This window comes from Giraffa tippelskirchi, chromosome 5 (genome assembly GCF_054371585.1).
Source record: "Giraffa tippelskirchi isolate mGirTip1 chromosome 5, T2T-mGirTip1v1.2.pri, whole genome shotgun sequence".
In the NCBI taxonomy this organism is placed as follows: domain Eukaryota; kingdom Metazoa; phylum Chordata; class Mammalia; order Artiodactyla; family Giraffidae; genus Giraffa; species Giraffa tippelskirchi.
Genome location: NC_137279.1, coordinates 74917892 through 74945602, shown reverse-complemented (window position 1 = coordinate 74945602; position 27711 = coordinate 74917892). Strand labels below are relative to the sequence as shown.

Genomic DNA, 27711 nt, shown 5'->3' with positions numbered 1-27711 from the left:
CAACCTTTGTCTCTTGTTCAGGCTGTGCGACCACAGTGCTGGTGACGGGGGCGGGCGTTGGAGAGATGGTCCTCCAGATGCTGGTTGGTTCGGTATGTAGGGAGACCCGGGGTGGGGGGATGCGGGGGCGCACCCCTCCAGGCAGTGAGAAGATGTGGCCAGCCCCTCCTGAACCCAGCTGTCCGCTCCTGGGCCCCCCACACGGCCAGCAGGGCCCACTCCGTCTGTGTCACCTGTTTCCGCTTCTGAGCTACCCCTGGAAGCTGAGCCTCCAAATGCGGGACTGGAGATGTGAAGGGCCATGAGGCATGGTCCAAAGCAAACACAAGCCATGTCTGGGAGCAGGGCCAGGGGCCCCGTGGGAATGTTTAGCTCTCAGAGCCCGGAATGGGCTTGGGCTGCAGGCAGGCCCAAGAATGGAGTTCCTTTCCATCCCCCTAACCCCCCATTCCCACCTCTCCTCACCTCTGGCCACCCTACAAAGGGCCCAGCTCTCCTGCCCGACTCCTGCCTGATCAAGGGCCAAGTCGCCCAGTTCTCTTCAAACATACCCACGTTTCATTTGTTCAGCAGGGGCAAAAAAAATCCATCTGCTTTTTATGGTAGACTAGAATGTAGATATTGTGATGCTTCTTTTTAGAGAGGATACTGAAACTCAGAAATTAAGCAACTTGCCTTCAGTCACACTTCTAATAACCAATAGAGATGACGTCCAGAGTTAGGTCTTTCAGTCTCTGAAATCCCTCTAACCACTGCTCGATTCTCCTCGCCTTTCGCCCTGCTGGACCAGAGGAAGAGCTCCCCCTTATGACACCCTCTACGTTTAAATGACGTGATGCCTAGGGTTCACCGCGGTGGAATCTAGTGCAGGAAGACATGAGGGGTACAGAGGAAACATGCTAATTGCTAAAGTTGGTGATGGGTCCATGGGAACTCCATAAAACACTCTGACATATGTTTTACATTTTCCATAATAAAAGGATGTATATATATATAAACACACACACATATATATACACATCTTCTTTGCAGAGTTCTGCTCAGGGTCTGTGACAGGCGGTGATACAGGCCGCCTGTATCACCTAATATAATTGGGGTTTTAAGGAAGAGATGGAGATTTTAAAAGGGGCCAGGACACAGGGCTGAAAGGGACTGCAGGAGTCAGCGGGTCTGACCGCTGTGGCACAGCAGGATTTCTGCTACCTTCAGAAACATAACCTTGAAATGAGGCCAAGATGGCCCTCCTACCTGTGTTTCTGTCTATTGGTGTGGTGGGCCTGAACGTGACTGAAAAACCTGCCATGGCCCGAGAAGGCCGCTTCCTCCAATACATCTTCATGTGAGGTTTTGATGGCCTGTATCTTTGTGTTTTCCCCTTTGGCAGATATTCCAGGCTCAGGGCAGCTATAGTTTCCTGGTCTGTGGCGTGATCTTTGGTGGCTTGGCTTTTACCTTCTATATCTTGCTCCTGTTTTTCCACAGGATGCACCCTGGACTCTCATCAGGTAAGGAACGAATCTATTTCTACACAAGAGGAGGAAAAGAGAGCAGGGGGTGTGTGTGGGAGATGCCGTGGATCTTAGCACACCACAAATGATGTTCTGGTCCAAGTAAAATGCAAGGAAATGTTTATTTTTCTACAGCTTCCTTTCCCCCTCTTCCTGCTTTGCCCTGTGATTGTCCGCTCTGGGCTCTCAGGGCTGGAGGGAACGGGAGAGGCTGACTCATGGTTTCTCCATCAGGAGCGGGGCATGGTCTGTGAACTGGCTTCCTGCATCCCACCAGGCCAGGGGACCGTGGGCCAAGAATCGCTTTCCAGCCTGTGCTGAGCACTGAGAGGCAGAGCCTGCCTCCTTGGCTGGAACTTGGCCCAGCAGCCTAATTGGTCACCTCTTTGCAGTTTGGGACTTGACTCCAGTCCAAGTCTCTTTCTCAAAAAGAAGTCCTCAGGCCAAGTGGCAAAGAAAAGCTTGTTCAGGACAGAGACACCCCCTAAGAATAGTCTCACTCCTTGAGCCCCCAGGCAGGGGAAGTCCCAAAGCTATTTTCACAACCCTGAAACCTCACTTGCCTTTCTACCCAGAGCTCTCAAAATGCCAGCAACTGAACCAGCTGTGCACGTAGCCAGCTCTTAAGAGAAGGTGCCCGGGCAAACCCTCCTCATCATTGAAAGCAAAATACCCCTCACAAAAAGACTGAGGGGCCAGCCAGCCATAGCCCTGTCCTCAGTAGGTGGACATATGCTCCCTTTAAACATCAATGTGAGGGCCCCCAGTCAGCACCCACTCCAGCCTCGAACCGGAGGTGGTAGGTACCTGTGTTGTCCAGTCCAACCTTAGGCACAGTGCCTGCAGTTAAGCCACCGTTCAAGAAAGATTTGCTGAATATCCAAGGAATGATACTTAATGAGTTCCCTGTTCACAAAAGACAAAAAGAAGTACATATTTCCCAAGCCCTAGACACTAGTCTCAACAAACTGCCTCCACCAACTAGTTTGCCAGAATTAGTAGGTCTGACTTTCCACTAGGCTCCCTGATGTGAGCCAGTGAATAGCAGGGAAACAAAAAGCCTGGGTAAGGTCTTGGAATAAGTAAGGGCTAGTTAATCAGAGCTGCTGCAACGTGCTACCTGTCTTCTCTCTGGCAGGTCCTACTCAAGATAAAGCACTTGGAATGGAGAGCCTGGAGTGCTACCAGAGGTAGAGCTAGGAGGAGGAGGCAGGCGAAGACGTCCAGCCTCCTGAGCAGTAGCTCAGGTCAAAGGGCTGAAGAAGCCAGCGTGGCAGCGGAGGCACCTCTCAACGCTTTAGTCCTCGTCTTCACTACTACTTGGTGGGGTAAAAGAAATTAAACTGAGTTCTGTACCCGACCTTCCTGGGCAAATCATTGGATGTTTACTTGGCTGTTCAAGTTACTCTCCTCTTCCCTGGCTCAGACTTTTGGTGAGAGTGAGGCAAGATACCCAGCTGGAAAGGAAGACACCTAGATGCTTCACTCCATTGGCCACATTCTGCATGAACCACACCCTGAGTTTGAAGATCACTCTTGGTTGAAGTTTGAAAAAATAAGTTGAAATTATAAAGAGCAATGATCATTACTATATATAGACAGATTTTAAATTAATCAAAAAAAACCCCAGGTCACTCCTTGGCATGTTCAAAGGACTGTGCTTTTACTTATTAATCGTCCAAAATCCCTCCAACCCCCGCTATCAGCAGTTCATCTATAGTCTAAAACATCGAAAGGAAAGTTGCATCTTGCTACCTTTGGGACACTAATTCAGCGGTATGCTGGCCTAGCTCATACCAGCTTATAAAAGCCAATTGTTATGTTTTCATTTTGAGAGCTAGTTGTTAAACACAGCCATTATTTAAAATTAGAGAAACTTATTGCCTTTGTTTTTAATGTAATTTATAACTTCTCAGATGGTAATGGAGAAGGAAATGGCAAGCCGCTACAGTATTCTTGCCTGGAGAATCTCATGGACAGAGGAGCCTGGCAAGATACAGTCCATAGGGTCGCACAGAGTTGGACACAACTGCAGTGACTTCGCATGCACTCACTCAGATGGTAAAGGATCTGCCTGCAATGCAGGAGGCTCGAGTTCAATCCCTGGGTCAGAAAGATGCCTGGAGAGTTTAATGGCAACCCACTCCAGCATTCTTGCCTGGAGAATTCCATGGACAGAGGAACCTGGCGGGCTATAATCCATGGGGTTGCAAAGAGTCAGACACAACTGAGCAAATAACACTTTCACTTAAAAGACATCATTTCCTAATTTTTTTATACCTATGCTCTTGAGGCTTATTTATTGTATCTGCAGGGTAGAAATACTATATAAAGGTATACTTCAGTGTATATCTTTCCAATTTCACTTTCAGTGATAACAGGTTAGTGGCTTGAGATCAGCCATGGTGAGATTATTTATGGTGAGAAATTGGCAAAAGCTACAAAATCATGACTTTATTGTCTCCTTGGAGAATCATCTGATAAACATTTACCAGCATACCACTGCTAATCACCAATGCTAATTGGTCCAGAAGCTGTCTGAGAGAATGGGATGGAGCTTCTGCTTTTCTTACTGACATTGAATAGCTTAGAAAAGGTATAGAAACAGCACTAAGAATTTCTCAAAAAATATCTAATTTAAACTTTATATCTTCCATAGGGGAAAAAACTACTTATACCATGTCAGAGTTCTTTTCTTTAACAAAACCTGGACGACTGAACAATTTGAGCTGTGCAGTATACTGAAAGCAGTTCAGTCAAGGAGTTATCAACTCCTGTCCAGATCAAATCCTGCGGTCATAGACAGAGAATGCAAACTTAGCAACTTGGAGGAGCTAAGAGTGCTCAGACTTCTGTAAGTAGTGAAATGGTTATTACAGTGGCTCTCTGTGTTAGTTTACCTGCACTTTCTCTGTGTAAATACAAATGTATGCGTATAAATATACAGAATAAGTGGGTCATGGCTCTCAGTAACCTGTCCAGGTGGAGCATTTACCTGCCCCACACTAAAAGGCTTATCCTGGAACCATGGGCATGGTCATGTAAGCCAGCTCCATCTGCCCTCAACGTGGTGATGAGAACCTGGCTAGAGAGAGAAACCTGGCTCAAGCCCTGACCTCACCTTGTGGATGCATGGCCCTGCACAGATCACTGAGGCCCTTCCAGCCTTGCTTTTTGTATCTGTAAACTGATATTTCTGAAAGAACATCACCCTACCTCAAAGGAATTCTGAAAGAATTAAGTAAATTTGTGTAAACCAATTATTATATGCCTGACATAGAAATCTGCTTAATAACTGTAAGCGATTTTTATTTTGAAAACCCCCTCATTAGCAGCTTAGAAACTGTTCATATGTTTGGTATGTATTTACTGTAAATCAAACAGATTCAAAATCTTTTGAAAGCTGGTGGCCTATGGGTATAGTTTTAACTATGTCCATAAATACTTAGAAGTATTTTATGACAGCCAAATTTATGTATGTGCAATCTAACCATACTGAGTGACTGACCTGGGGAAGAAAGCAGCTATATTTTACTTGTGTTTTTCCAAGAAAACATCCTTTTCATACAGATTTAGAAGAAGAATCAATGGTTATACCTAAGGTGATCATGATTAAATTTGTGAATATAAAAAACAAGATTGAAACCAAGACAGTATCTTTCCTAAAATAAAATATTTTAAATTTAATAAGCCTGTTGTCCATTATGGACAATCGATCCTTTTATATATGCTCAAAAGGCAAATAGGGGCTTCTCAGGTGGCTTGGTGGCAAAGAATTTGCTTGCCAATGCAGGAGCCGCAGGAGACGTGAGCTCAATCCCTGGGTGGGGAAGATCCCCTGGAGAAGGAAATGGCAACCCACTCCAGTATTCTTGCCTAGAAAATCCAATGGACAGAGGAGCTTGGCGGGCTCCAGTCGATAGGGTCACAAAGAGTTGGACACGACTGAGCATGCACGCAGAAACAAATGATCAAATGTTCCCTGAAGACGGGTCTCTCATGAGATGGGTCTCTCTCTCAGCCATATACATGGCTGATATTTTAGAAGGAAAATCCTCAGAGGGAGGACTGAAAACCAGCCTTCCCTCTTACATAGAAACAGAATAAGGAGAGGCAGAAGGCTTTTATACCACACTCCAGTATCAGTTACAGAGAAAGCAGGGCTTTTTTCCTGATCTTCTTTAATGGGTTTTGACATTTCAGAGTGCTGTGGAATCATCCTGTTCCTACATTTCCTTCTGCTACTTGGAATCGAACCCATCAGTACACCCGATTCATAAAAGGAAGACACAGTGACTAAAGTCTCTTAGATCATTCATTCATTTTAAAAAGATTTGCTGGTCACCTACTAGGTTTAAGGCACTGATCTAGGTGCAGATACGGCAAAGAAGGAGAAATCCCTGCCTCGTGAAGACAGTACACAGAGAAATAACATGCCACAGGGTGAGTGACAAACGAGTGCCACAGAGAAAAATAAAGCAGGGAAGGGGGATGGAAAGAGGGCATGTCAAGAGATGCTCCAGATGACCTTTTTAAAGAGGTGCCATTTATGCAGAAACCAAAGAGACACGATCAAGCACCCAAGCACCCGGGGAAGATCCCGTCAGGCAGGGCACACAGCATGTGCAAAGGCCTTGGACCCTTAGACTGAGTATGATCGAAGAATCTGAGGGCCAGCAAGCGGGCCAAGTGGCTGAGTGCGGTGAGGAAGGCAGAAGAGTGGCAGGAAGTAAGTTAGGGTGGTAGTTGGGGGCTGGATCATAAAGCCATGGTAGGAACATGGGGTGTTTTTTTTTTTTAGTCACGTGACCGTTATTGGGAACCTTATGGACAGGCAAGGCTCATGATCTGATTTACGTGTTTAAAAGTATGTGAAGAAGAGACTGTGCAATAAGGATGAAACTGGGGACACCAGAAACGGTACAGCTGTAGTCAACTATGCAAGAGACGGTGATGGCTTGGACAATGCTGGTAGCATCAGAAGTGGTGAAAGTGATTGGGTTACAGTGTATTTTGAAAGTCACACACAATATGCTGATAAATCAGGTGGGGGGCATAAGAGAAAGGTGGGAATCATGGATAACCCCAATGCATTTGACTTGTGTAATGGGCATGTGATGAGGCCATTTAACACTGGAAGACAACGGAGGTGCTCAAGAGTTGTCTCAGGACAGTTCATTTTTACAATGCTATCTTGGATGTCAGGAATGCTGACAGATATGAAATCTAGAGCTTAAAAGTCAAGCCTGAAGGTATAAATTTCATGGTCACCTATATATATATAAGGATTGTTTAAAGCCGTGGGACGGAATGAGATCATCCAGGGAGGAATGTAGAGATCCAAGGTTGAGCCCTGGGATTCTGCAACACGGAGAGGTTTGGGAAAGAAAAGAACAGAATCCAGCACAGCAAATGAGAGAAGCCCCAGAAGCATGAAGAAGTTCAGGAGAGAATGTGGTTTCCTGGAAGGCATGTGAAGAGCATCTCGAGGAGGAAGTAGCCAGTGCTGCCACAAGGTCCCACGTGGACTGAACCCCAGGCACTGGATTTGGCAATACAGAAGGTGACCTTGACTAGAGAGGGTTTTTTATCAAATGATGGTGTATTCAAAACATATAAGAATCATGAAATCAAGTCTTATGTCCGAGGAAGCTCCCTGACACCAGTGCTTGCCACCTAACCTTGTGCGGCTACTAGAAATCACTGTTCCTGTTTCACTTTTCATTATATAATGCTCTCTTACTGTAAAATTATTCCAAATGGAATCAACTTCATAGACTCCCTTCAGTAACATGCTGTATTCCAACAAGTGCAGTGCTTTGTAGTGACAATCAACATGAAATCTGCTAATGATTCTCTCCTAATAATCCCAGCCCTGGAAAATTACCCAATATTAAGATATTAGTTTATCATTAGAGGCATCTGTGAAATACAAAGTAATTACAAAATCGACATTATGGCTCTCAAAAGAGGGTGTGTCAGCAGTCAGAGAGGTTAGAAATGGTGGAGTAAGCAGGCTTTTTTCCTAAAAGACTCCTTAGAGCTCTTAGTATTTTAATAGGCTTTCTGACTCTCCAAGAGGTGAAGACCCGATTTCCCAAACTTATTCGCCCTCATAGGACTACTGTTCTAGGTACCAGAACGTTGGTTTAGGAGAATCCAGCAGTCCTCACAAGTAGGTACCACCCACTGTGCTGAGGGAACACTGCCCACCATCTGAAGGGATGTCTCACCAGGGCTGTCATGCCCCTCGGAACAGTCTGTTACTCTTACTTTCATCTGGACATATCAAACAGACCTCCAATGTGATTTTGCACCTATTAACCCCACCTGCACCCATGTTTATCAGACCAGTTCTAAAAGGGCCTAATTTCATTTGCTAAATGAAGTCTCTAGTTTCTAATTTCAAAAACTATGTGAAGAAACAGTGCCTAGGAATGAGCAAAAGCTGCTACTTACAAAGGACTAAAACAACAAGTCTGATTAAAATTTAAATACTTCTTTAAAATGTAAGTAAAATTTAAAAGCAAAATAAAAAGATTTCACATGGCAAATAATTTTTCTAGCCAGTGAGTATTCTTTTAATGCCTTTTTATATCAACAATCATTTTACAATTTCCCTTTTTCACTACCTATCTCAACACAGGCTTTAAATATTTTAATGTAGATATATATCAAATAGTTGAAGGCCAGGTTTTAATGATAACGTTTGGAAAAGCTGAACTTTCCTTATCCACATTTAGCACAGATGGAAATTTAATACATAGAGACTACCTCAATAGATGAGAAAGGAGGGAAGTAATTCAGAAAGTCATTTTATTAAAAATATTTATTTAAAAAAATACAGTTGTCCATATCTAGTTGCACATACATCTATTAACATATCTATATAATTTTGGACTAGTAAATTTGATACAGTGCTTTCTTAAAGCCAGCTTGCCATTATACAAAGCAAATTCCTCTGTCAGTTCTTACATAAAATAGTTTTTAAAAATGTATTATCTTTCTAAAAAGATGCATATCATCATTTCAGAATTTAACAATATTTTTGTATAAAACTTGAAGCAATAGAAAACAAAGATCACCTGATTAGTTTTCAGAGCAATCCCTTACTCTGCCTGGAGATGCACTGAGTATTAACTACTTTTTCCTCTTAAAAGCAGCATATTATGAAGCCCTCAAAGTGTCAGCGCAGGCTCTTCCTCACCAACCTAGATTCTGTAAAATTTCTCTGCCACACACACGTAGAGCTCAAGGCTCTGGCTAATCCTAATCACCCTAAGACAATACCCCTTAGTTTCCCAACAGGTAAGTCAGACCGCTCAGCTAGAGAGGTGGCAGTCTCTCTCCAGTTGCATTAATGATTGATGTGATTTTAATAAATGTGAGCAGTTACCATCATTTGAATCATTTTAGGAAAAAGAAAAGAAACGTGGTTTTAATACTTTGAAGGTCTCCCTCATGTAAGTTACACTGAAGTTAATCAAGACAAGTTATTAATGACACTTTAACAGTAATGCAGTCTTTTGGGTAGGTAGTCGTGCACTGACGTTTTATATAAGTACTCTGTTTATACAAAAGTAGAGGAGACTAGATATTATGAGAGACAGATTTCAACAGAATAAACAAGGGGAAAAATAAACAATGAAGTAACTGTCTTCCCAGCTGAATGAATCAAAGTCTGAGGAAAGCACCCTGATGAGTTCTTATTACCACAGAGGCAAACTAAGACACACTGATGTAGAGGATGCGTCTCTTTGTGTTAACACGATAGCAGACATGCTTTTTTTTCTGACTTACAGATTCGGTGGGTGAAAATCAAAAGTTCAACATTATTTAATTTTCAAGTGATGGCCACACTTGAAGATCCAGTAGGACTCGTAGAAAATTATTAGTTTGTTCTTCAAATCAGAAGATTGTACACTTTTTTTAAAAAGTCGACTTGATTATCTAGTGAAAAGTTTTTTCATTCTAAAAAACTAGTTTTAGTCGAAAATTTTATTTGCCTCAATCCAAAGCCCATCAGTAGCAAAATGACTGGACTGAGTTTCATATTTAATCTTCTCTACCCACAAAGATAAGTGAAACTGCTAGAAGGTAAAAGTGAAAAAATACCTATGATTATGACTAGAAAAGGCTGAATGGCCAAACCAAATAAATAGGCCTCAAGTAATCAAAAAATCAGTTGTATTCATTTCTGTCTTTACATATATGCATCTTAGTTAATTTCACATATAGGTATCTTAATTTCACTAATACTGAACAGGGAAGTTCATACAATATGTTCCTTTATCATAAGCAATGAATGTAATGTACACATAAACATCCCTGGTAATACTGCCATCAAAAACAAAAAGTACAAAATGTCTTAGAAGGGACTATGTTCCCTACATGATAGACAATAAGCAACAATGATTAAACAGAAAAGAAAGTTGGTAAGTTCACAAAGTAGAGTATAATCCACCAACTGCAAATTATTAAAAGTCATACATTTTTACAAAAGCACAATATTAAAAGCTTGTAAATTTTTTAAAGCATCCTAATCAAAAGAGTATACCTTACAGGGCCTAGAATGGCTCACTGGGTAATCCATTTATCCCTTCTCCAAATAGTCTTAAGTTCCAGAAAGTATAAACAATAAATCTTAACGTCCCTGACCCTCAATATCCTTAAGTTGAAATTAAACAAAATAATCATTAAGTGCTTCCAGTTATTAAAAACAAAACAGTGCTAATAATGGTGCCCCAAAAGTGCCAAGTAATGTCATACCAGTACACGGCATTCCGACCCCTGAACTCTAGGCAGGCTTGAATGATTCCACCAGCTAGAAGTCAGGCCCAACCACAGGGCACCCCCACCCCCCAAACTTGTCCAGAAGATCCCAGGCCTGTCTTCGCAGGGCTCATAATCCTTGGAGGGGACAAGAACCAGAATGGGCCCTGATGAGATGGGAAACAAGGCAAAGCTAAGAACATTCAGCCCAAGATACTCTGAGGTTTCTGCGAATGCTTTCTATGTATAGTCCAAAAGGATAAATAGGCTACAACACCAGAATTTCTCCACCACTAGCTCAATCATGGTTAGATCTGTATTTTAGAAATACTACATCTAGTATAAACATCCTCTCTGAGAAACTTAGAATGCAATATAGCAAGGATTTTACACAAAAATGTAGAAATTTTTAGAAAGAACATCCTTATTTGCTCAATAATACATGAACATAAGAGAACAGTTTATGGTGACTTTGCTTAAAGTATGTCACATGTAGCACTATACAGTATTTCTAAAATGTTGACAAGCAATTTTAAGGCCTATGAGTCTATGCATTTAAAAAAATGGAAATGTGCAAGGCATTAATTTTTAAAAAATGATGACTGCAAAGTGCAGCAAATTTTTTTATTAAGTTTTAGTATAAAATAGCCTAGGAACCATCCTAGACTAAGGCTGACCATATGTTCCCTCAAAAATAGATTTATTTATACACATACATACAAACACATACTCAAGTCAATAATCAGTACACATACACATACACTCAGCCAATCAGCATGACTTGGAAAAAAATGCTCTGGTTTCCCAATTAAATATTTTAAAATAAAAATTTAAGCCTCATAAAACTTCTTGATGTGTATTATACTCAAAAGATTAGAGTTCAAGAGACTTACTATGCTTGATTGTATCCCTCATAAATTTTGTTAAAGGTATCATTTAAAATGTTAACAACCACCTGAATCTCCTGGTTCCCATAGAAAGCTTAGAGCTAACCTTGCCCCTCTCAGATAAACCACTCTAATTTCCATTTTCATAATGGCTAAGTGCAGATGGCAGCACCCTAGAAATCGCTATTTTCTGCCAGGCTGTCAATCTATCACAATTTTTTTTTTCTTCCAGAAAAGGAGCTTGAAGAAACTGGCAGCTTCAAATGGAACATTTATACTACATCAACAACTCACCTTTTCAGATCTGCTCCATTTACAGGTAAAAACATGACTTTCATCCTAACAGGTTCCACCAAGTACGAGAAATGAAATCAAACCGCCTTCTCTTCTTGCTTAATACACCACCACCCACAAGAATTCTAGATTCTAAGATTAAAACCTCAACCTCAGTAAGCAGAGTTCTGATGACACAGAAGAATAACAGGGCACTATTTTTCAGGCAGTACAAGCAGCATTAACAACAGTAACAAAACACTCTGCTGACCCCAAACCAGGAAGATAATTAATAAAACATCTCAATTCCATCCTATCACACCCTCAGATAATAGACCACGAACTTTGTGAGGAGTCTAGCTTTCATACTGGAAAGTGGTCCTTCACTCAGAACTCCAGGCTTCTGCACAGAGACCTACACTTGTCACCATACTTGTTTACATACCTAAGAATGGTACCTCAGCACAATTCTAGATTTCTGGCATAGGCAAATAAAATATATACAGTAAATGAAGTGATACACAGAATAGACTCATCAAGAAAGTATTTCTTCAGATACCAAAATGTTACCAAAATAATAATAATAAAAGCTGACTAATGCAGCAAGAAAATGGAAGTTGTTACATATTTTAAAATAAAGCAACTTGAAGTAATTCTGAAATTGTTGGTAAAATATCACAATAAGGCCAAAAGAAATTCGCGAGTGGCTAGTAAATTTTAAAGTCACACCTAATATGAAAAGGAAAGAGACAACCACACTGTCAAAAATAGTAAGCATGAAGCTCTGTAAAACATTTGGTAATGGGTTATTTGCCAACATATGAAAAAAGAAATAGGAAATTTCAGAAGGCTGATGACAAGCTCTGCTGAAAAGTTTCTAATCTCTTCTAGAGATTTTACATAAAAATCAGATCAAATATGTAAAGGATTTCCCCATATATCACAACCAAAAATTTTTTTTTCAAGATCAGACTGAGAAACAATACCCTGAGTCAGGGGTCTTTAGAGTAGAGTATGCACCAGAGGGTGTACAAGACAATCTACTGGATGTAGGGAAAAAAACATTAGAATTTCTACTCAAGATTTATTTTTATGTCATCCTTAATTTCTGTTTTTGTGTATGTCTTATAGTATACATATGACTTTAGCAGTACCTAACCTAACATACATATATACAAATTTGCAATAGGGGATTGTGTTCAAAGCCTTTTATTGGTCAAGGTGTGTATTCTAAAAGCTTACAGGATGTTTTTCTGAAATGCCAATGAGTAGCTCTAATGGGCCTAAATTCATTAGAACTGACTTTGAAAACTTTAGAATCATAACACAAATTCTGAGATCAGCAAGAAATACTATCATCAGAGTGGACATTACACAATTACAGGTGTGAATGGCACTGAAGTGTAACATCAACAGCCTGCAGTTTCAGCTCCAGAGTTCCAAGCCTCTGATTTACATGTCCCTCCAAACCTAAGTGACACATAGGATGAAAAAACTAAAAATCGTGCCATGTAAATAGATTAAACAGTCAGTCTAGCCTTCTTTTCTTTTGACCTCTAACAGAGTATGTAAATCTTTAAGGAATTCTTTGAGCGTAAAAAAAAAATTCCAGTGTAAAAAAAAAAAATCCAGTTCCATTTTACTACATAGGCTCATGGGCTTATTTTCCCCATCAAAATCTAAAGAAAAAGTCACATCACCTGTATTTTAGCCACCAAAATATAGAAAAATTAAACCTATATTTTAATTCTAAGAAGCTTAAGGTTGATCTTTTGAGAGTTTTTGGATTCTTCCATCATGTATAAATTTAAAAAAAAATCAATGGAAGTTTCCACCTTTGTTTGAATACAAAAATATGGCCATGAAGAATATTACATCACAAAAGCACTATGACAAACCAAAAGGAAAAAATTATTTTAGAAATTAGGTGAAAATCTACCCAAAGGTAGAATAAACGCAATGGTTCACTGGCTGAGTATGTGGCCCTGATCCACCTGTGGGCATCCCTTCTCAGCTCCAAGGTGGTGGCCTCAAATCAGCCACAGGGGGAGTCGCTTACATCATGGAATGGACTCAGCAAATGCTACAATTTAAGGCCTTTTCCCCCTTCAGACAGCCTGGTGGTTAAACACCTCCCAGCATACAAGTGATTTAGATACCGGCCAGAGCAAATGAAAAGCTAAGGTAATCTTAAAGCTAAGAAGTTGCCAAAGTTCACTAAACCTGCTCCCCTATTTTAACTTGGGCTACTTTTACCTACCAGCATTCATCCTGGCAAAGTGACTAGTGATGGATACCAGCTACAGCTACCAAATAGAAGTCTCTCCAGTGAATACTGATCTTAAGTGGTATGTCACCTTTTGATGCTAAGAACTCTGTGGATGTTTAAAAATCAGAGACCTTCCCAGGAAGGAGGTAGTTTACAAATAGAACAACCTGCCTCATACACTTCACTATGGTTGCAGTTTTATTTCATTTAAAAACGTGAACACACACATACACACAAACACACACACACCAGCGTCCCCTAAATAGTCGATCTCACAGAGAAAGCAGATCGTCATCGACCTCGTGAGGCCCACACCTCTCAGAGGCCTCCAGGAGAGGCTCACAGGCAGAGGACGCACTCAAACTGGCTCCTAGGAAGCTGCTGTGACTGGGCTTTAATAGTGCTGTTTCTTTCCAGGCACTCTTTTACTGAAACAGTTCGTTATCAAAGATACTATCCGTGAAAACAAACCAATGGCTTTTCTCCTTTGATTCAAAATAAAATACTTTTTGTGCTTTCAAAATTTTAAATACTAGTTAAATCAAGCGATCAATATTTACTTATGTAATGTACACAATGTGAATTAACCTAATAAAACTAGTCCAAAGAGCTGCTGAGCAGTCTGATTTCAAAGAAACATGCAAACTATATAATTCAACGTGGGAAAAAAATACAGTCTGTCTGTTCCCCATCACTACTGAACAGTACCTTTCAACACTACTATTGCACATCTCAGGAACAGAACTTTTCAGCTGATAACCACAAATTAAACAGTAACAGGTCTCCAACACTACAAATATAAAGGCAGCTCCCTGAATACCATCCTTCTGCTACTCATGAACTAGCACAGACATCTTATACCAGAGTTTCTCTATACTGTAGAAAACAAATTTCAAGCAAACATACACAACTGGAAGATGCTGGTTTATAGCAGTGTCACTTTGAGCCCTCAGTCCATTACTACTTTCATATACCATTTAGTTCAAGTCTTTCAATTATAGGAACTATTTCTAGGGTTAAAAGACTAGTTTAATGGGCAGGGTGGTAGTGGGGGGTGGCAGCAGCATATCATCTAATCCTGGACTTTAAAGCCAAATTTTTCAAAAGACTCCACTGTGATGTTGGCATCGAATCAGCTTAGGGGTTCAACAAATCTATCTGTACCTGGCAATGACAACTATATGCTAACATTTCACAAATCTGGCAGAAATGAAGGCCTACATTTTTCACTACTAATGTGAATAATCCAATCCCTGTGTATGAGCACTTCCAGATGAACTTTGCTACTTCCTAATTAAAAAAAAAAAAAATCAAAGAAATAAGTGTATTTTTACCTCACTACAGATTTAGAGTTCACTTTGCTTTTCATCTTCCTAATTAAAACTATCACAACCTCTAACAACTTTAAATTTAAAAGATAAATAAACAGTAGGAAATAGGATAAAATGAACAGAAAAAAGGTCCTTCACACTGGGTATCTTCTAACTGGGAAAAGCCCTACATGTTGTTTCAAGTTTTTTCAATTGAATCCTTGACTCAGAGATGCCTCAAACTCTCAAACCCCAGGTTCATCCCCCTAACAGCCATCATTTACTGTAAGTATTCCATGGGTGTGGAATCATACCAGCAGATGACATTTCTGTGCTAGATATGAGGCCACATATTCTCACTGTTTGTTCCAAACACTGCCTTAAGCCCCAGGTTTAAAAATCTCCTTATGTGGGAATAAACTAGCTCCATGCTCTGTTCAGATTCAGTCAAGATCATACATAGGGCTAAGAGAACCACTCTGAATAAATGTAAATAAGGTAACTTTTTGTGGAGTTGCTTACATACATTATATTTCACAGCAAAACAGAATATCCCCAATAGTTCTGCTCCAATCTTATTTCGTGTGAATAGGAATGATTCTTTTTCCTCCACTGCTTATGCACAACTCACTTTTAGTATTCAACAGAGCACACGTTAAGTCCTAAAGATATGGCTAATTTCATTTAACTAGTATTTCTTTATATAATATGCTCAAAGCATAACTGCCAAAGGGTCCCAATAAGGCAAGAGGAGTAACTTTGTTCTTAATTCTCTTGCAAAGCATAGCTTGCTGCTAAACCTCATTAAAAATTTCCTTAACACAAGGTTCAAAATATTTTCTAAAAAGAAAGAGGGAGGTGGAGTTTGGATTCCAATTAAGGCATTTTTATACACACTCTAACTTGAGTCCTATTCAAAGGGAATCCTAAAAAGCATTTTAATGGGGAACAGCAGAAATCATAACAGTCTATTATCAGCATTGTGAAGCATCAATTCCTCACTTTAAATGTAATCATGTTGAATGTCTGTCTTTTTCTTTATCCTTGATTCTCTCGTTCCACAAGTGCATAGGTTATGTTTTCTGTAGATCTGGGGAAAATGGGCCAGGGGTAGAAGGTCCATCCAGGCCAGGCAGAGTGAACGGCCCATGACTGTTCAGCACAGAAGGAAACTGAGAAAGAAAATAAAACACATTATCATCCTATTATGCAATCCTAAACTTCACTTTCTGTCCCTGGTATATTCCCTAAGGCAGAATACAACAGCACCTGCAGTGGCTCACAGGACAAAGGCACTAATTGTTTATCATGGAACAATATGATCTCACAATAACTTAAAAAAAAAATATGTTTGTCTTACATATTAACACTCTCCAGCCTACCTTGATGGAATGTAAAGAACAAATCTATACTTTTCCCTAGATGCTAAAGTACACAGGTTCACACTTGACTTCAAATGAAGGTTATAGAAAGTTCAGTAAATGACAGCATGCACTCTGTAGACTATAATTCAATTATATAGCAAATCACAGACTGTCAAAAGGAGGTCCAGGAGGAGATGCCCATCTCATAACTGCTGCAAACAGTTGTAGGGTGCTCATCCCAGAAAAGCACTCCCCATCATGTATTCTGAGACCAAATCTGTATGGAGATTCCAGGCTGAAGCTACGTGAGCACTATGGTTTTCTCTATATAAATCAATTACCTCTTTGTGAGAGGCAAACAAAAATGTAAAAGGAAATATGGAAAATTTTCTATACTCTTTCTATTCAGCAATTAGGAAGTTTTTGCAAAAATAACTTCATTAGTAGAAAGATTTAAAAAAATTTTTTTCTTTCCCCGCCCCTTACCATTCCATTTTGAAAAGAACAAATGAAAATTTAAATTACAAAATCTAAAAAAATCTCCCAGGGAGTCACCCTGGAATAAGTGAATGAATCAATATAAGAAAGCTGACAAGTTATAAAGTCTAGATAGTTTAGGCAAAATCATGGTTTACAGCTATGAGATCTTTCCTAATAAGATCTTCGTTAAGAGGTAATGCAATACTCATTTTTAAAATATATACATGTATATTTAAAATGCTGATGAATATTAATTCTGAGTGACGGGAAAATGGGGGAGTATTTGGTAATACTATTCTCAAGCGTTTTCTCTATTTTTAAAAAAATCCTCAGTTAAAAGGGGAAATCTATGTCAGAGAATGCCCCCAAATATACATACATAAACACACACACACACCCATTTTTTTTAGAAGAGAGGATTTCCAGCATTTAAAATGATTTTAAAAACTGGATGAGCTCAAAATCTACTACAGTATTGAACAATTCTTAGTCTAATTCAAATGTATGGAATAGTAAACAATGAAAAGGAAACTCCGCTGTGAATATTTATCTGAGTTGTTTGCAGGCCAGAAAATTAACACTTAGAAATTCAAAACTAAATCTAAGGAACACTTATTAAATAGAAGTTTTACAATTAACTTTAGAATGGATACTGCCTTTTTGCCTCTCTGTTCATTTACCACACCCCAGTTACAAAAGACAAGCTTCTATGTAATTTACCTGAAAAAGTGTGTTAGCACCTTGTAGTCTGGCTGGACTCAGGGGAGCAACAGGGCTGAGAGTACTCCAAAAGTGGATACTGGAGAGCAAGGGGCTTGGAGTCAGTAAGATGGGTGTCTGCAATATACAAGCCAAAAATATAACTAAATGGCTTATCAGGATTATGTTTTATCCTTGTAATAATACACAATTAGCCCTGAACCCAAATATTGTCCTATTCTCCATTCCAAATATCTCCACGTCTGAAATCTTATCCTGAGGAAACAGTCAGAAATTACTTTTACAACCCAGAAAAGAAAAAGGTCAAAGTATTTTCTAAACTGTTTTTCATACAATCTTTGTCAAATAGAAAAACAAAACCAATCTGAATTCAAGTATGGAAAAATAATGGGTAACTGAGTCACAAACATACTTTCCCCTTAATGATGAGTAGGTCTGGGAGTAACCTGTTTAAATGTTCTGTGAGATGAAAAAGTTAAGAAATAGCTAATGTTAGCTAACTGTACAAACTTGTTATTCAACTTCCCACCATGTTTATTAAGGTCCTGAGGATCTATTATTTTCTAACGTGAGACTATCACTGTTGTTTTATAAGAACAGCCCCCGCCTCCACCAAAGACAGAGAGAGAGAAAATATACTTATTTTCTTTAGGAGAAAGTGGAAAAATTAGGTTACTTTCACAGGGTCACATATAACCTCTCTAAAGCAAACCTATGTAGCAGAATAAGAACTGAGGTTATAAAGTCTGGACTTGTTTTAAAAGGTGAGAAAAAACAAAATAAATGGTGGCACTAAAAAGAAAGCGAATGTTACCTGTGAAAACAGCGCTGGCGTAAGAGAAGCTGTAGGGAGAGACGGGCTTAATATTCCCAGGGGGCTTGGGTCACTGCCTGTGATCACAAGGGTTGGTGCCAGCTCTAGCCCTTTGGGTTTCTTGGACCTCGATGAATTATTTGTTTTGTCCTTTTCTAGCGAAGCTGAATCCTGGTCTTTAGGCTCCAAGGACAAGTTCTCTGGAAGCTGCATTGGCTGAGAAGCCACTGATTCCATGTCCGTGTCCATGTCTGGGTTGGAACTCAGCGGTGGCGAAGGAGTTCTAGGAGGCTCCTGCAGAGGGGACACGGACGGAACAGGAGGTGCGGTGGTAAAAGGGGCAGTCACTCCTGATGCAGACGTTGGTGCTTCCAGGGAAGGCAGTCTTGGGGAAGCCAAAGTCTCCAATGCTTGGCTAGTTTCTTCTGAAGATGGAGAAATACCCGGGCCAGCTGAAATGGAGGCAGCAGGAGGTTCAACTGGTGGCTTTTTAGAAGGTGTTGTTACAAATTTGATAACAGATGGAGTTGGCTCCTGAGGAGACTTTTTCTCTGCCGATTTCTCAGCTGGATTCTCAACCTTTATAGATTTGAAAAGCTTCCTACTGGAGGAGTTCAAAGAGTTGAGAGTAAAAGAAGAATATAAGCCGGAGTGTATGTAGTCATTGCGGCTAGAGGTCTTGGCACCAGGCTGTGGTGGCTTCTCTTTCCCGCCATTCTCCACATCTTTGGAACTGCTGCTGCTGAGTTCACTGATGCTTAAAGCTTCACATTCCCCCTCAACCCTGCCCACTGTCATTGGGTCCATGTTCAAAATCTCTGGGTACGAGACAAACTTGTACACAAACTTCTGACCATTCACTTTTTTAATGATATTCTGTAGATAAATAAAATAAGCACTCAGACTTTCTTAAACTTTTCTTAAGCATTTGTTAAAACTTTACCCCACACTCCCAAAGATGATGAGAAAGCTGACTGAATAGGGTTCTCTATCTGATAGGTAGTTTACTTGAAAACTTCAAAATCATCTAAATTTATCCAGCCATACCAAACACAGTTCCGACCATTATGGAGTACAAGTTAAAAACATTTAAATGTCTTATTAACAACTGAACTAATATGTTGCATAAAAGCTGAAAGATTTTAATTGCTTAACTCCAAAGGTACAAAACACTCACATCCTCAGGAAGCAAAAGGAATTTAGAACATTACTTCTAAGGTTCCTACTTCCTTCAGAAACTCGAGCTGTTTCTTACCTCATCTCTCCACACAGGAAAGCTGATAATATCAACACTCAAAGGTGAAAGAAATTAAGATCCCAGCTTCTCACTCTAATTCTCTTCATTTGAGCATTTTACTTCCATGCCCAAGAATGTATTCAAAATAATTAGAAATTAAACAAAAAAATTTTAACTAAGCAATCAAATCTAGGTATTAACAGTTATTCTTTAAGGTATTAATTTCTGTTCTGGGTTTAAACTAAACAGTAAAAATTAAGTACATCTAAAAAACAATATGAGATAATTTTTAAAGTAAATTATGATATAAACAAGAGTATTTATCAAGAATCTCAAATTTCCTTTTCCTTATTCCAACTCTATAATCATTTTTTCTTTAAAGACAACTGCAATTAAGGAATAAAATATGTGCATGGGAGTCCGGTACTGAATATGAATTTGCAGAAATACACTTAGAACATTTACATCTTTTATTCTAAGTCCAAGCTGCTAAAGCTGTAAAATAAATTGAGTTAACCAGAACAGTGATCATTTCACAATGCATACAAATATTGCATTGTTATGCTGTACACTCAAAAGCAATATAATTATATGTTAATTACACCTCAATTAAAAAGTTATTTTCATAAATAAACAAACCACGACATTAGTATGTCTAACCTCAACAGAAGAGAAGGAACAATTCTTGTTTTGAGGTGGATGTGCATTACCTTCACATAGTAGTATCTGAGGGCTCGGCTGAGTTTGTCATAATTCATATTAGGCTTGTTCTTTCGAATGCCCCAGAGACGAGCCACCTCTTCTGCCTGCAAAAGCTTGAACTCCCCATTATTAGAGGTCCAGCAGATCATGTGATCGTTCTGAGGCTCCTTTAGGAGCTGAAGAAGGAACTGCCACAGGGTGATAGCACTGTCCATAGCAATGAGCTGAAAGAGGCATCAGATGAGATATACAATTAAGTGCCGATACTATATATGTCACCCACTGTTTTAAGCACTTTAAATGTATTAGACTATTAATTGTTCATTTCATCCCCACAAGAATCCTGTAAGGCAGATACTTCTGCAGCCTCATTTTATATGTGAAAAAAACTGATTCATTACAGAGTTAAGTAACCTGTCTAAGGTCACACAAGTAAATGGTGGAGCTGAAATTTAAACCCAGGCAATCTGAATACAGACCCAAACTCTTAAGCATGCCACAGTGTTTAAGAAAAGTCTTGCTATGATAATGCTAGTTTCATAAATTACAGGAGCAGATTGATGAATGCCAACCAGTGCAGTATCACTGTTATTAAATTTTACCTAAAAACTCACTGTCGGGACTTCCTGGGGGTCCAGGGGCTAAGACTCTGTACTCCCAATGCAGGGGGGCTGGGCTGGATCTGTGGTCAGAGAACTAGGTCACACATGCCCCAACTAAGAATTTGCATGTCACAACTAAAACCTGGTGCAGCTAAATAAATAAACAAATATTAAAAAAAAAAAAACAACTCATTGTCATATTCTCTGAGGTGACCACCATTTCAGCATCTATCTATACTAGCCCAGTTGATTTATATGCCAGGATGTTCTGTGCATCTCAGGGTGGCCCAGAGATAGGGGGAATAGCTTCCGTTATCATAAATGTAATTTTCATATAAGTTGGCAGCAATGAAAACTCAGCAAAATGTTCCCTAATTTACAAGTTCTGCCACCATTCTGTCCACAGGAAGTCCACCTGCACAGATCCTCCTTTTATTTGATTATCAAGATTGGAATTGAAAAATCTTTCAATATCTCAAGTTTTAAGATCTTTCTGTTTAGGCAAATGTTTCTTAAATTCAGCACTACTGATATTTTGGGCCAGATAATTCTTTTGTTCTTGGAGGCTGTCTTGGCATTGTAGTTTAACAATATCCCTAGCCTCTACCCACCAGATGCCACTAACACCTCCTGCCCAATTTGGCAATCGAAGTATCTACACGCATTGTCAAACATTCTGGGGGACAGTATCATCTCAGTTAATAACCACTGGTTTAGGCAATGAAGCAGCAGGGAAATGTTCTCTCAAAGGTATTTTCCTCACGAAAACTTTAAAACATTTTGTTTATAAGAAAGAAATCTTAGGGTGGAAAATACACATAAGCACATCCTAAAATGTCTATAAGGGAACTTTACACATACACACACATACACAAAACCTTCCTTTTTTCAGTCTATGAATTAGATCTCACTGGATCAGAACAGAAACTAAATCAAATCAATTCTGTTAAAATACTATAAAAACAGACATATTGGACGACAGCAAAAATTAAAACTTTTGTGCTGCAAACAATACCATCAAATGAGAAGACAATCCTTGGAATGGAAGAAAGCATTTTCAAATAATAAGGCTCCTTCATCAAAAAAATATAAAGAGTTCTTACAATTTAAAAAAATTAAAAATAAGCAAAGGATTTGAAAAGACATTTCTCCAAAAAGTAATACAGGTAGCCAATAAGCACATGAGAAGATGCTCAATGTCACTAGTTATTAGGGGAATAAAGATCAAAACCACACAAGATACTGCTTCACACCTACTAGGATGGCTATAATTGAAAAGGCAGGTGATGGATCTCCCTGGTGGTTAGGAATCTGCCTGCCAATGCAGGGGACGTGTGTTCGATCCCCGAAGATTCCACATGCCTCAGAGTAACTAGCTGTGCGCCACAACTACTGAGCCCATGCCCCACAACAAGAGAAGCCACCACAACGAGAAGCCCACACACCACAGCTAGAGAGAGCTCGAGCACAGCAAGGAAGACCAGCACAGCCAAAAAAAAAAAAAGAGAGAGACAGATGATAAGTACTGGCTAAAATGTGGAGAAAAGTGAAACCCTCATACATTGCCAATGGGAATGTAAACTGGTACAGCCACTTTGGAAAACAGTTGCAGCAGTTCCCCAAAGAGAGTTAGCATATGACCCAGTAATTACACTCCTAGGTATATGTCCAAGAGAAACGAAAATATATGTCCACACAGACATTTACAAGCAGGAACGTTCAGAGTGGTATTCATAATATCCAAAAAAGTATAAACTACCCAGATGTCCATCAACTGATGAGCAGACAAGCAAAATGTAGCCTTTCCCTTCTCCAGGGGATCTTCCCAACCCAGGGATCGAGCCCAGGTCTCCCACATTGCAGGCGGATTCTTTACCAGCTGAGCCACAAGGGAAGCTCAAGAATACGGGATTGGGTAGCCTGTCCCTTCTCCAGCAGATCTTCCCGACCCAGGAATTGAACCAGGGTCTTCTGCATTGCAGGTGGATTCTTTACCAACTGAGCCATGAGGGAAGCCCCCATATAACCACAGAGTGGAATATCAGCCAGAAAAAGGAATGAAGTACTGATATGGGCTAGTTCAATGGACGAACCTTGAAAACATTAGGCTAAGTGAGAGAAGCCAGCCATTAATCTGAATAGGCAAAAAAAGTACACTGGTGGTTGCTTAGGGCTGGGAATGGGGGATAGGTGTGGAGAAGAAAAGGGGAGTGACTGTTAATGGGGTGATGAAAACATTCTAAATTTAGATTGTGGTAGTGGCCATACAACTCTGGGAATATACTAAAACCACTGAACTGTACACTTCAGGTGAATTTTACTGTATGTGAAATATATCTCAATAAAAATGTTAAAAACAAACACTCCAAACAACACAAAAGTTAGGCCTGAGAAACCTAACTCTAACAATGTACAACTCACAAAGGATGGGATCCTTAAGTCAACTATGTCTGCTTCCAAAAAGGCCAGAGATGAGGAACTATATTGGAAAATATCTCAGTAATTTTTCTGAGACATTCAAAATGTTCTCCTATTATTCTGTTATAAATTTGAAGCTGGTTATACAGAGATACCGTCGTCCAAAAGTAGAGATGAGAAAATAACTAAGAATAGAAAAGGGAGATGCCTCCCAAAGTTACAGAGTTAATGGAGAAACTGAGGCCATGAATCCAAGTCTCTTTCATCACAGTCATGTACTCTGTCCCCGAGGGAAACCACTTTCCTATATCCAGAATCCACTTTCCTATATACATTACTTTGGATTGTATAGAAGTATTACATTGTTAGATACTGACAATAATGTACAAATATGAAGTGCTACTTTAATGCTAAATAACCATGTTCACGACAAAACAGCTTTCCAGAGACTCACTCAAGCTGGGTTAAAACAGTGGTTTTATACTATACCCCATCAAGTAGAGTTGGGGGGCGTGGTCCCCTCATTTCTCTTAATTTACCAGAGAGGCTTTTCTTCTAATGATGACCGACATGGTAAGTTACTTTTAAACTATGTATGTTCCCCAATTAAACAATTATTTGTTAGTCTAAATCTGTTACAACTATTCCCTAGTAACTTTCAGCTTAACCAAAGAACTCAGTCTTTACATTTCCAGACACCATCTTCATGTCAAGAATGCTTACAGCAGTGTGAATATGTGTGAGAGAGACGATGATGGTGATGATGTTGAAGCTAGAAGGAGGGGAAGACAAGGGAAAGGAGGACAGACAAGTAGAGAACTGGAATATCAAGACTATTACAAATTTGGTGCCTATAATTTCATTTATTTTTTGAAAAATTCCCCAAACCACATCCTAGAGCCCTACAGGTTTATAATGGCAAAGCAATACATACAAAAAGACAGAAATAACCGTAAGTATTTCCACAACAAGCACACGAGTCATTCTGAGCAAATGGGAAGTGTTCCCAAGGTGGTGCAGGTTTAATTTCCACCTCTCCCTTCGGTTATTAGGGGAGAGTGTGGACTGAGCTTGAGTAAGTTCCGGGAGTTGGTGATGGACAGGGAAGTCTGGTGTGCTGCAGTCCATGGGGTAGCAAAGAGTGGGACATGACTGAGCGACTTAACTGAACTCAGCTGTGGACTGAGCCAAATCCTGGTGGAACTGCTGGATACTGCACGGCAGAACCTAACCGTGTGGAAGACGTGGAAGCTTCTGTAGTACTTTACAGTGCGTCTAGGATAGAAAATTATTGTGAAAGAAAATGGGCACTGTAGTTTTGGGCTGAATTACTGGAAAAAAATTTTTTTCTATTGGGAAAAACTAACGAAGACGTAAAATGGACATCCTCAGCAGGTACTTTAAAGGAATATTTTCCTCATTCAACTTTGATATGTTTATTCTTTGACTGAAAAGGTGGTTCAGCCATAAGCTAAACCTCTTCATTTGAGTTCCTAAAAGTGTGCCATTGGTATGAAATTCAATGATTTCTTCACCCATAAAAGAGAATTAAAGTAAAAAAAATCAGAAGTTATTTAAAATTACAAAGGTGAAATAAACAGACAAAAATATTTAACACTTTTATTCTTATTACCTATCAAAAGAAACCCAAATCCTTTTTCTTGAAAACCTTTTCATGAAAACCTCAATGTTTCCACAAATACAGTTTTTCCCAAAAATTAGTTTTAAAGAATTTTTTAGAAGTAGTATAATGAGGGAGAGAAATACTTAACTGATCCAAATGAAGAAATCTGATTTTTGAGGGGTTAAATATGGAAAACATAATTGATTCTAACACTTAAAATGGAGAAGGAAATGGCAACCCACTCCAGTGTTCTTGCCTGGAGAATTCCATGGGCAGAGGAGCCTGGTGGGCTACAGTCCATGGGGTCGCAAAGAGTCTGACAGGACTGAGCGACTGACTGACTAACACTTAAAAGGCAGTAGATTAATCCCTGTGCTAAAATTAAAGAAGGAGCATATTGGAAGTAACTCATTAGAGAAAGGAAGTCTCTACTAAATGAAACCTTTTCCACCCTAAACATGTTTATCATACACACAGCCCAGTTGCTCTGGTGACCCATGGCCCAACTATTTTTCAGAAACAGTAGCTAAGACCCAAAAAATAAATGTCTCCAAATTCAGAGTGCTGCTTAAGTAAAACATAAACAAATTATAAAATGTATTAAGGCAAGTTTTGAGTTTAAATCTTTATAGCTGTCAAAAAGTAACCTAGTGTATCTAACTATACAGTATTCTATACCAACAGAATACTAGAAGTGTACTATTACAATAAAAGTTTAAAACAACATTTCCCTAAATGGATTCCACTCAGGCAGTTTTAACGTTTAAATAAAATCAAAGAGGGAAGAATTACTGAGGGGGAAAACTGAATCACAATACATTTTAAAGAAAATACCACTGACAGTCTTAAATACTGAAGCACCAAGTTTTCCACGCAGTGGGACGGTGAGTGGAAGACGGCAAAAGGAGAGGAAGAAGGATCTTATTCACCAACCAAAGAGATGGGTGAACCGTTCTGATGAGGGATGAAACTACAAAGTCTTTTTCTTTAATGCCCTAGACTTCAAATACCAACAGCCTGGGGGCGCGGGGAAGCCAACTGTCTATCTCCTGACTACCTCGGTCAACAAGGTCCCTTATTGCCTGCCCAGGTCAGTTAACATTCAGCCCCCAAGAGATATTTCCAACTCGTCTTCCCAGGAAAGAAGCCTCGCGGCAGCTGAGTACTAACCGGAAAGTAACGAGGGGAGAGGGTTGGCTGAAGAGAAGTAGAAAAAGAACTGAAAGTCGACGCCGGATGGGTTATGAGCGTGGGGAGAGGAAGAAACGCGGAAGACCGCGTGCCCCGGGGGAGATCAAAGTCCGGGCCCGAGTGAGCACCGACTCGCTGCGCTTTCACTTTCCAACTTCCTGTCACCACAGAAAGCCGGAGACGCTCCCCTCGGGCCCTCCCCTCCGCCACCCCGGCGATAAAAGAAAAGAATAAAAAAAAAACAACACTGCCACCTTTGGCCCCAGGGGCCTCGCGGGACCAAATAAGGGGCGAAGGGAGCCAGGCGGGTCTGTCCCGCGCCCACCGGCCCGCCTGCGGTCCAGGCTGACAGAGCCGGCGGGCCGGGCCGGGCCCCCCGGGAGCGCGCCGCGGCCCCGTGCCCGCTTCCGGAAGTGCAGCCAGCCCCCCGCCCCGGCGCCCCGCCGGCGGGGGCGGCGGCCGCGGGACCCGGACGCGGTCGCTCACCGAGGCCGCGCGCGGGGCTCCCTCCGGGTCTCCGCCTCCAACAAGACGCTTCTCTCCTCACGCCGGGAACTCGAGGACGGCGCAGCAGCCGCTGCGACCCTCGCGGCGGAGCCGGAGAAGGCGCCGGCGGCCGAGCCGAGCCCGCCGGGTGCCCGCAGCCGCCCTCATCTCCCGCCGCCGCCGCCGCCGCCGCCCCCGCCGCGGCTCGTCGCGCCCCGCCCTCCCCCGCCCCCGCACGCGGCGGCGGCGCGGGTCGTCAGGGCCGCTACCCGCCGGGCGCGCGCGCTCTGGGCGTTCCTCGCCGCGGCTGAGCCTGCCAGTCGCTCCGCGGCCGCCGCCTCTCTCGAGCCCCCCCGGCTGCGTCGGGGCCCCTCCCGGACGCCGGAGCGGCCTCGCGTCACTTCCGGGGGCGGGAACGGCGGGGTCGACCGCGGAGGGGCGCTGCTGGTCGCCGCCGACCGCGTCCGTGGGGTTGCCGGGTGAGGGGTGCGGGCGTGAGGGAAGCCGCCCCCTGCGCTTCCCCGCGTTGCTGTCTCCGCCGGACCGTTAGCGGTTTCTGCTCCCTGAGGTGCGCGGTCCGAGCCCGCACGCCAGAGCTACCGCTTGGTTCAGGACTTCGGAGGGCCTCGGTGTCTGCCCCGCCCGAGGGAAGGGGTGGCGCTCACCGAGTGGCTTCCAGGAGGCTGCGTGTGTCCTCGCGAAGCTTGAGTGTGAGGGCTTTCTCTCTCCAGGCCGCCCGTCCTGCCTTCTTGGCAGGGTGGACGGAGAGGTCGGAACCGCCGCAGCTGTCTCATGGAGGTGCCAGGCCCCAGGGCGCTGTCAACAGTTGATACACATTCAGTCAGCCTTGTGGCTCTCTAGCCCCGGGGCTGACAAAGGGAAGCACTGGTCAAGTGGGGAAAGCTCGTTCTGGCGTTGGAGTCAGAGACCTGGAATCCAGCTGTGGCTCTGCCTCTCAGGAGCTCGCCAATCTTTAAGAAATTTCTTTACCTCCCCAAACAATTTCATCATATGTAAAATGGAGAGAACCCAAGTATAATCACCTCGCGGAATG

General features: G+C 41.3%; 2 protein-coding genes across 4 annotated transcripts in view; one reads left to right on the top strand and one right to left on the bottom strand.

Annotated features, from left to right (window-relative positions):
* Nucleotides 1-11486, top strand: part of SLC60A1 (solute carrier family 60 member 1) — a 33622-nt gene extending 22136 nt beyond the window's left edge. Inside the window, exons 8-12 of the mRNA XM_081491097.1 lie at nt 22-92; nt 1385-1505; nt 2647-3569; nt 4168-4362; nt 11400-11486. Coding sequence (XP_081347223.1) covers nt 22-92; nt 1385-1505; nt 2647-2702 — 248 coding nt within the window. The 3' untranslated portion in view covers nt 2703-3569; nt 4168-4362; nt 11400-11486. The remainder of the gene's footprint in view (nt 1-21; nt 93-1384; nt 1506-2646; nt 3570-4167; nt 4363-11399) is intronic.
* A 4446-nt stretch (nt 11487-15932) lies between these two features.
* On the bottom strand, nt 15933-27021 carry ELK4 (ETS transcription factor ELK4). 3 transcript variants are annotated; one of them, XM_081491098.1, is made up of 5 exons: nt 26658-27021; nt 20345-20560; nt 18398-19273; nt 17584-17700; nt 15933-16191 (listed from the first exon to the last, which is right to left on the bottom strand). In XM_081491098.1, the coding sequence occupies exons 2-5, from the start codon at nt 20549-20551 to the stop codon at nt 16093-16095; spliced, it is 1299 nt and encodes a 432-aa protein (XP_081347224.1). In that variant the 5' UTR covers nt 20552-20560; nt 26658-27021; the 3' UTR covers nt 15933-16092. The 3 variants fall into 3 exon arrangements, with proteins under 3 accessions (XP_081347224.1, XP_081347225.1, XP_081347226.1); XM_081491099.1 differs by having other exon boundaries at nt 26151-26874; XM_081491100.1 differs by lacking the exon at nt 17584-17700.
* Nucleotides 27022-27711: the final 690 nt, after the last annotated feature.

Excerpts from the sequence above, each read along its gene's own strand:
- ELK4 (XM_081491098.1), bottom strand. The coding sequence starts at position 20,551 with ATGGACAGTGCTATCACCCTGTGGCAGTTCCTTCTTCAGCTCCTAAAG. Across the intron at positions 19,274-20,344 it reads TCAGATACTACTATGTGAAG|AATATCATTAAAAAAGTGAA; the intron begins GTAATGCACATC and ends ATTTATCTACAG. Across the intron at positions 16,192-17,583 it reads GTGCTAACACACTTTTTCAG|TTTCCTTCTGTGCTGAACAG; the intron begins GTAAATTACATA and ends TTTCTTTCTCAG.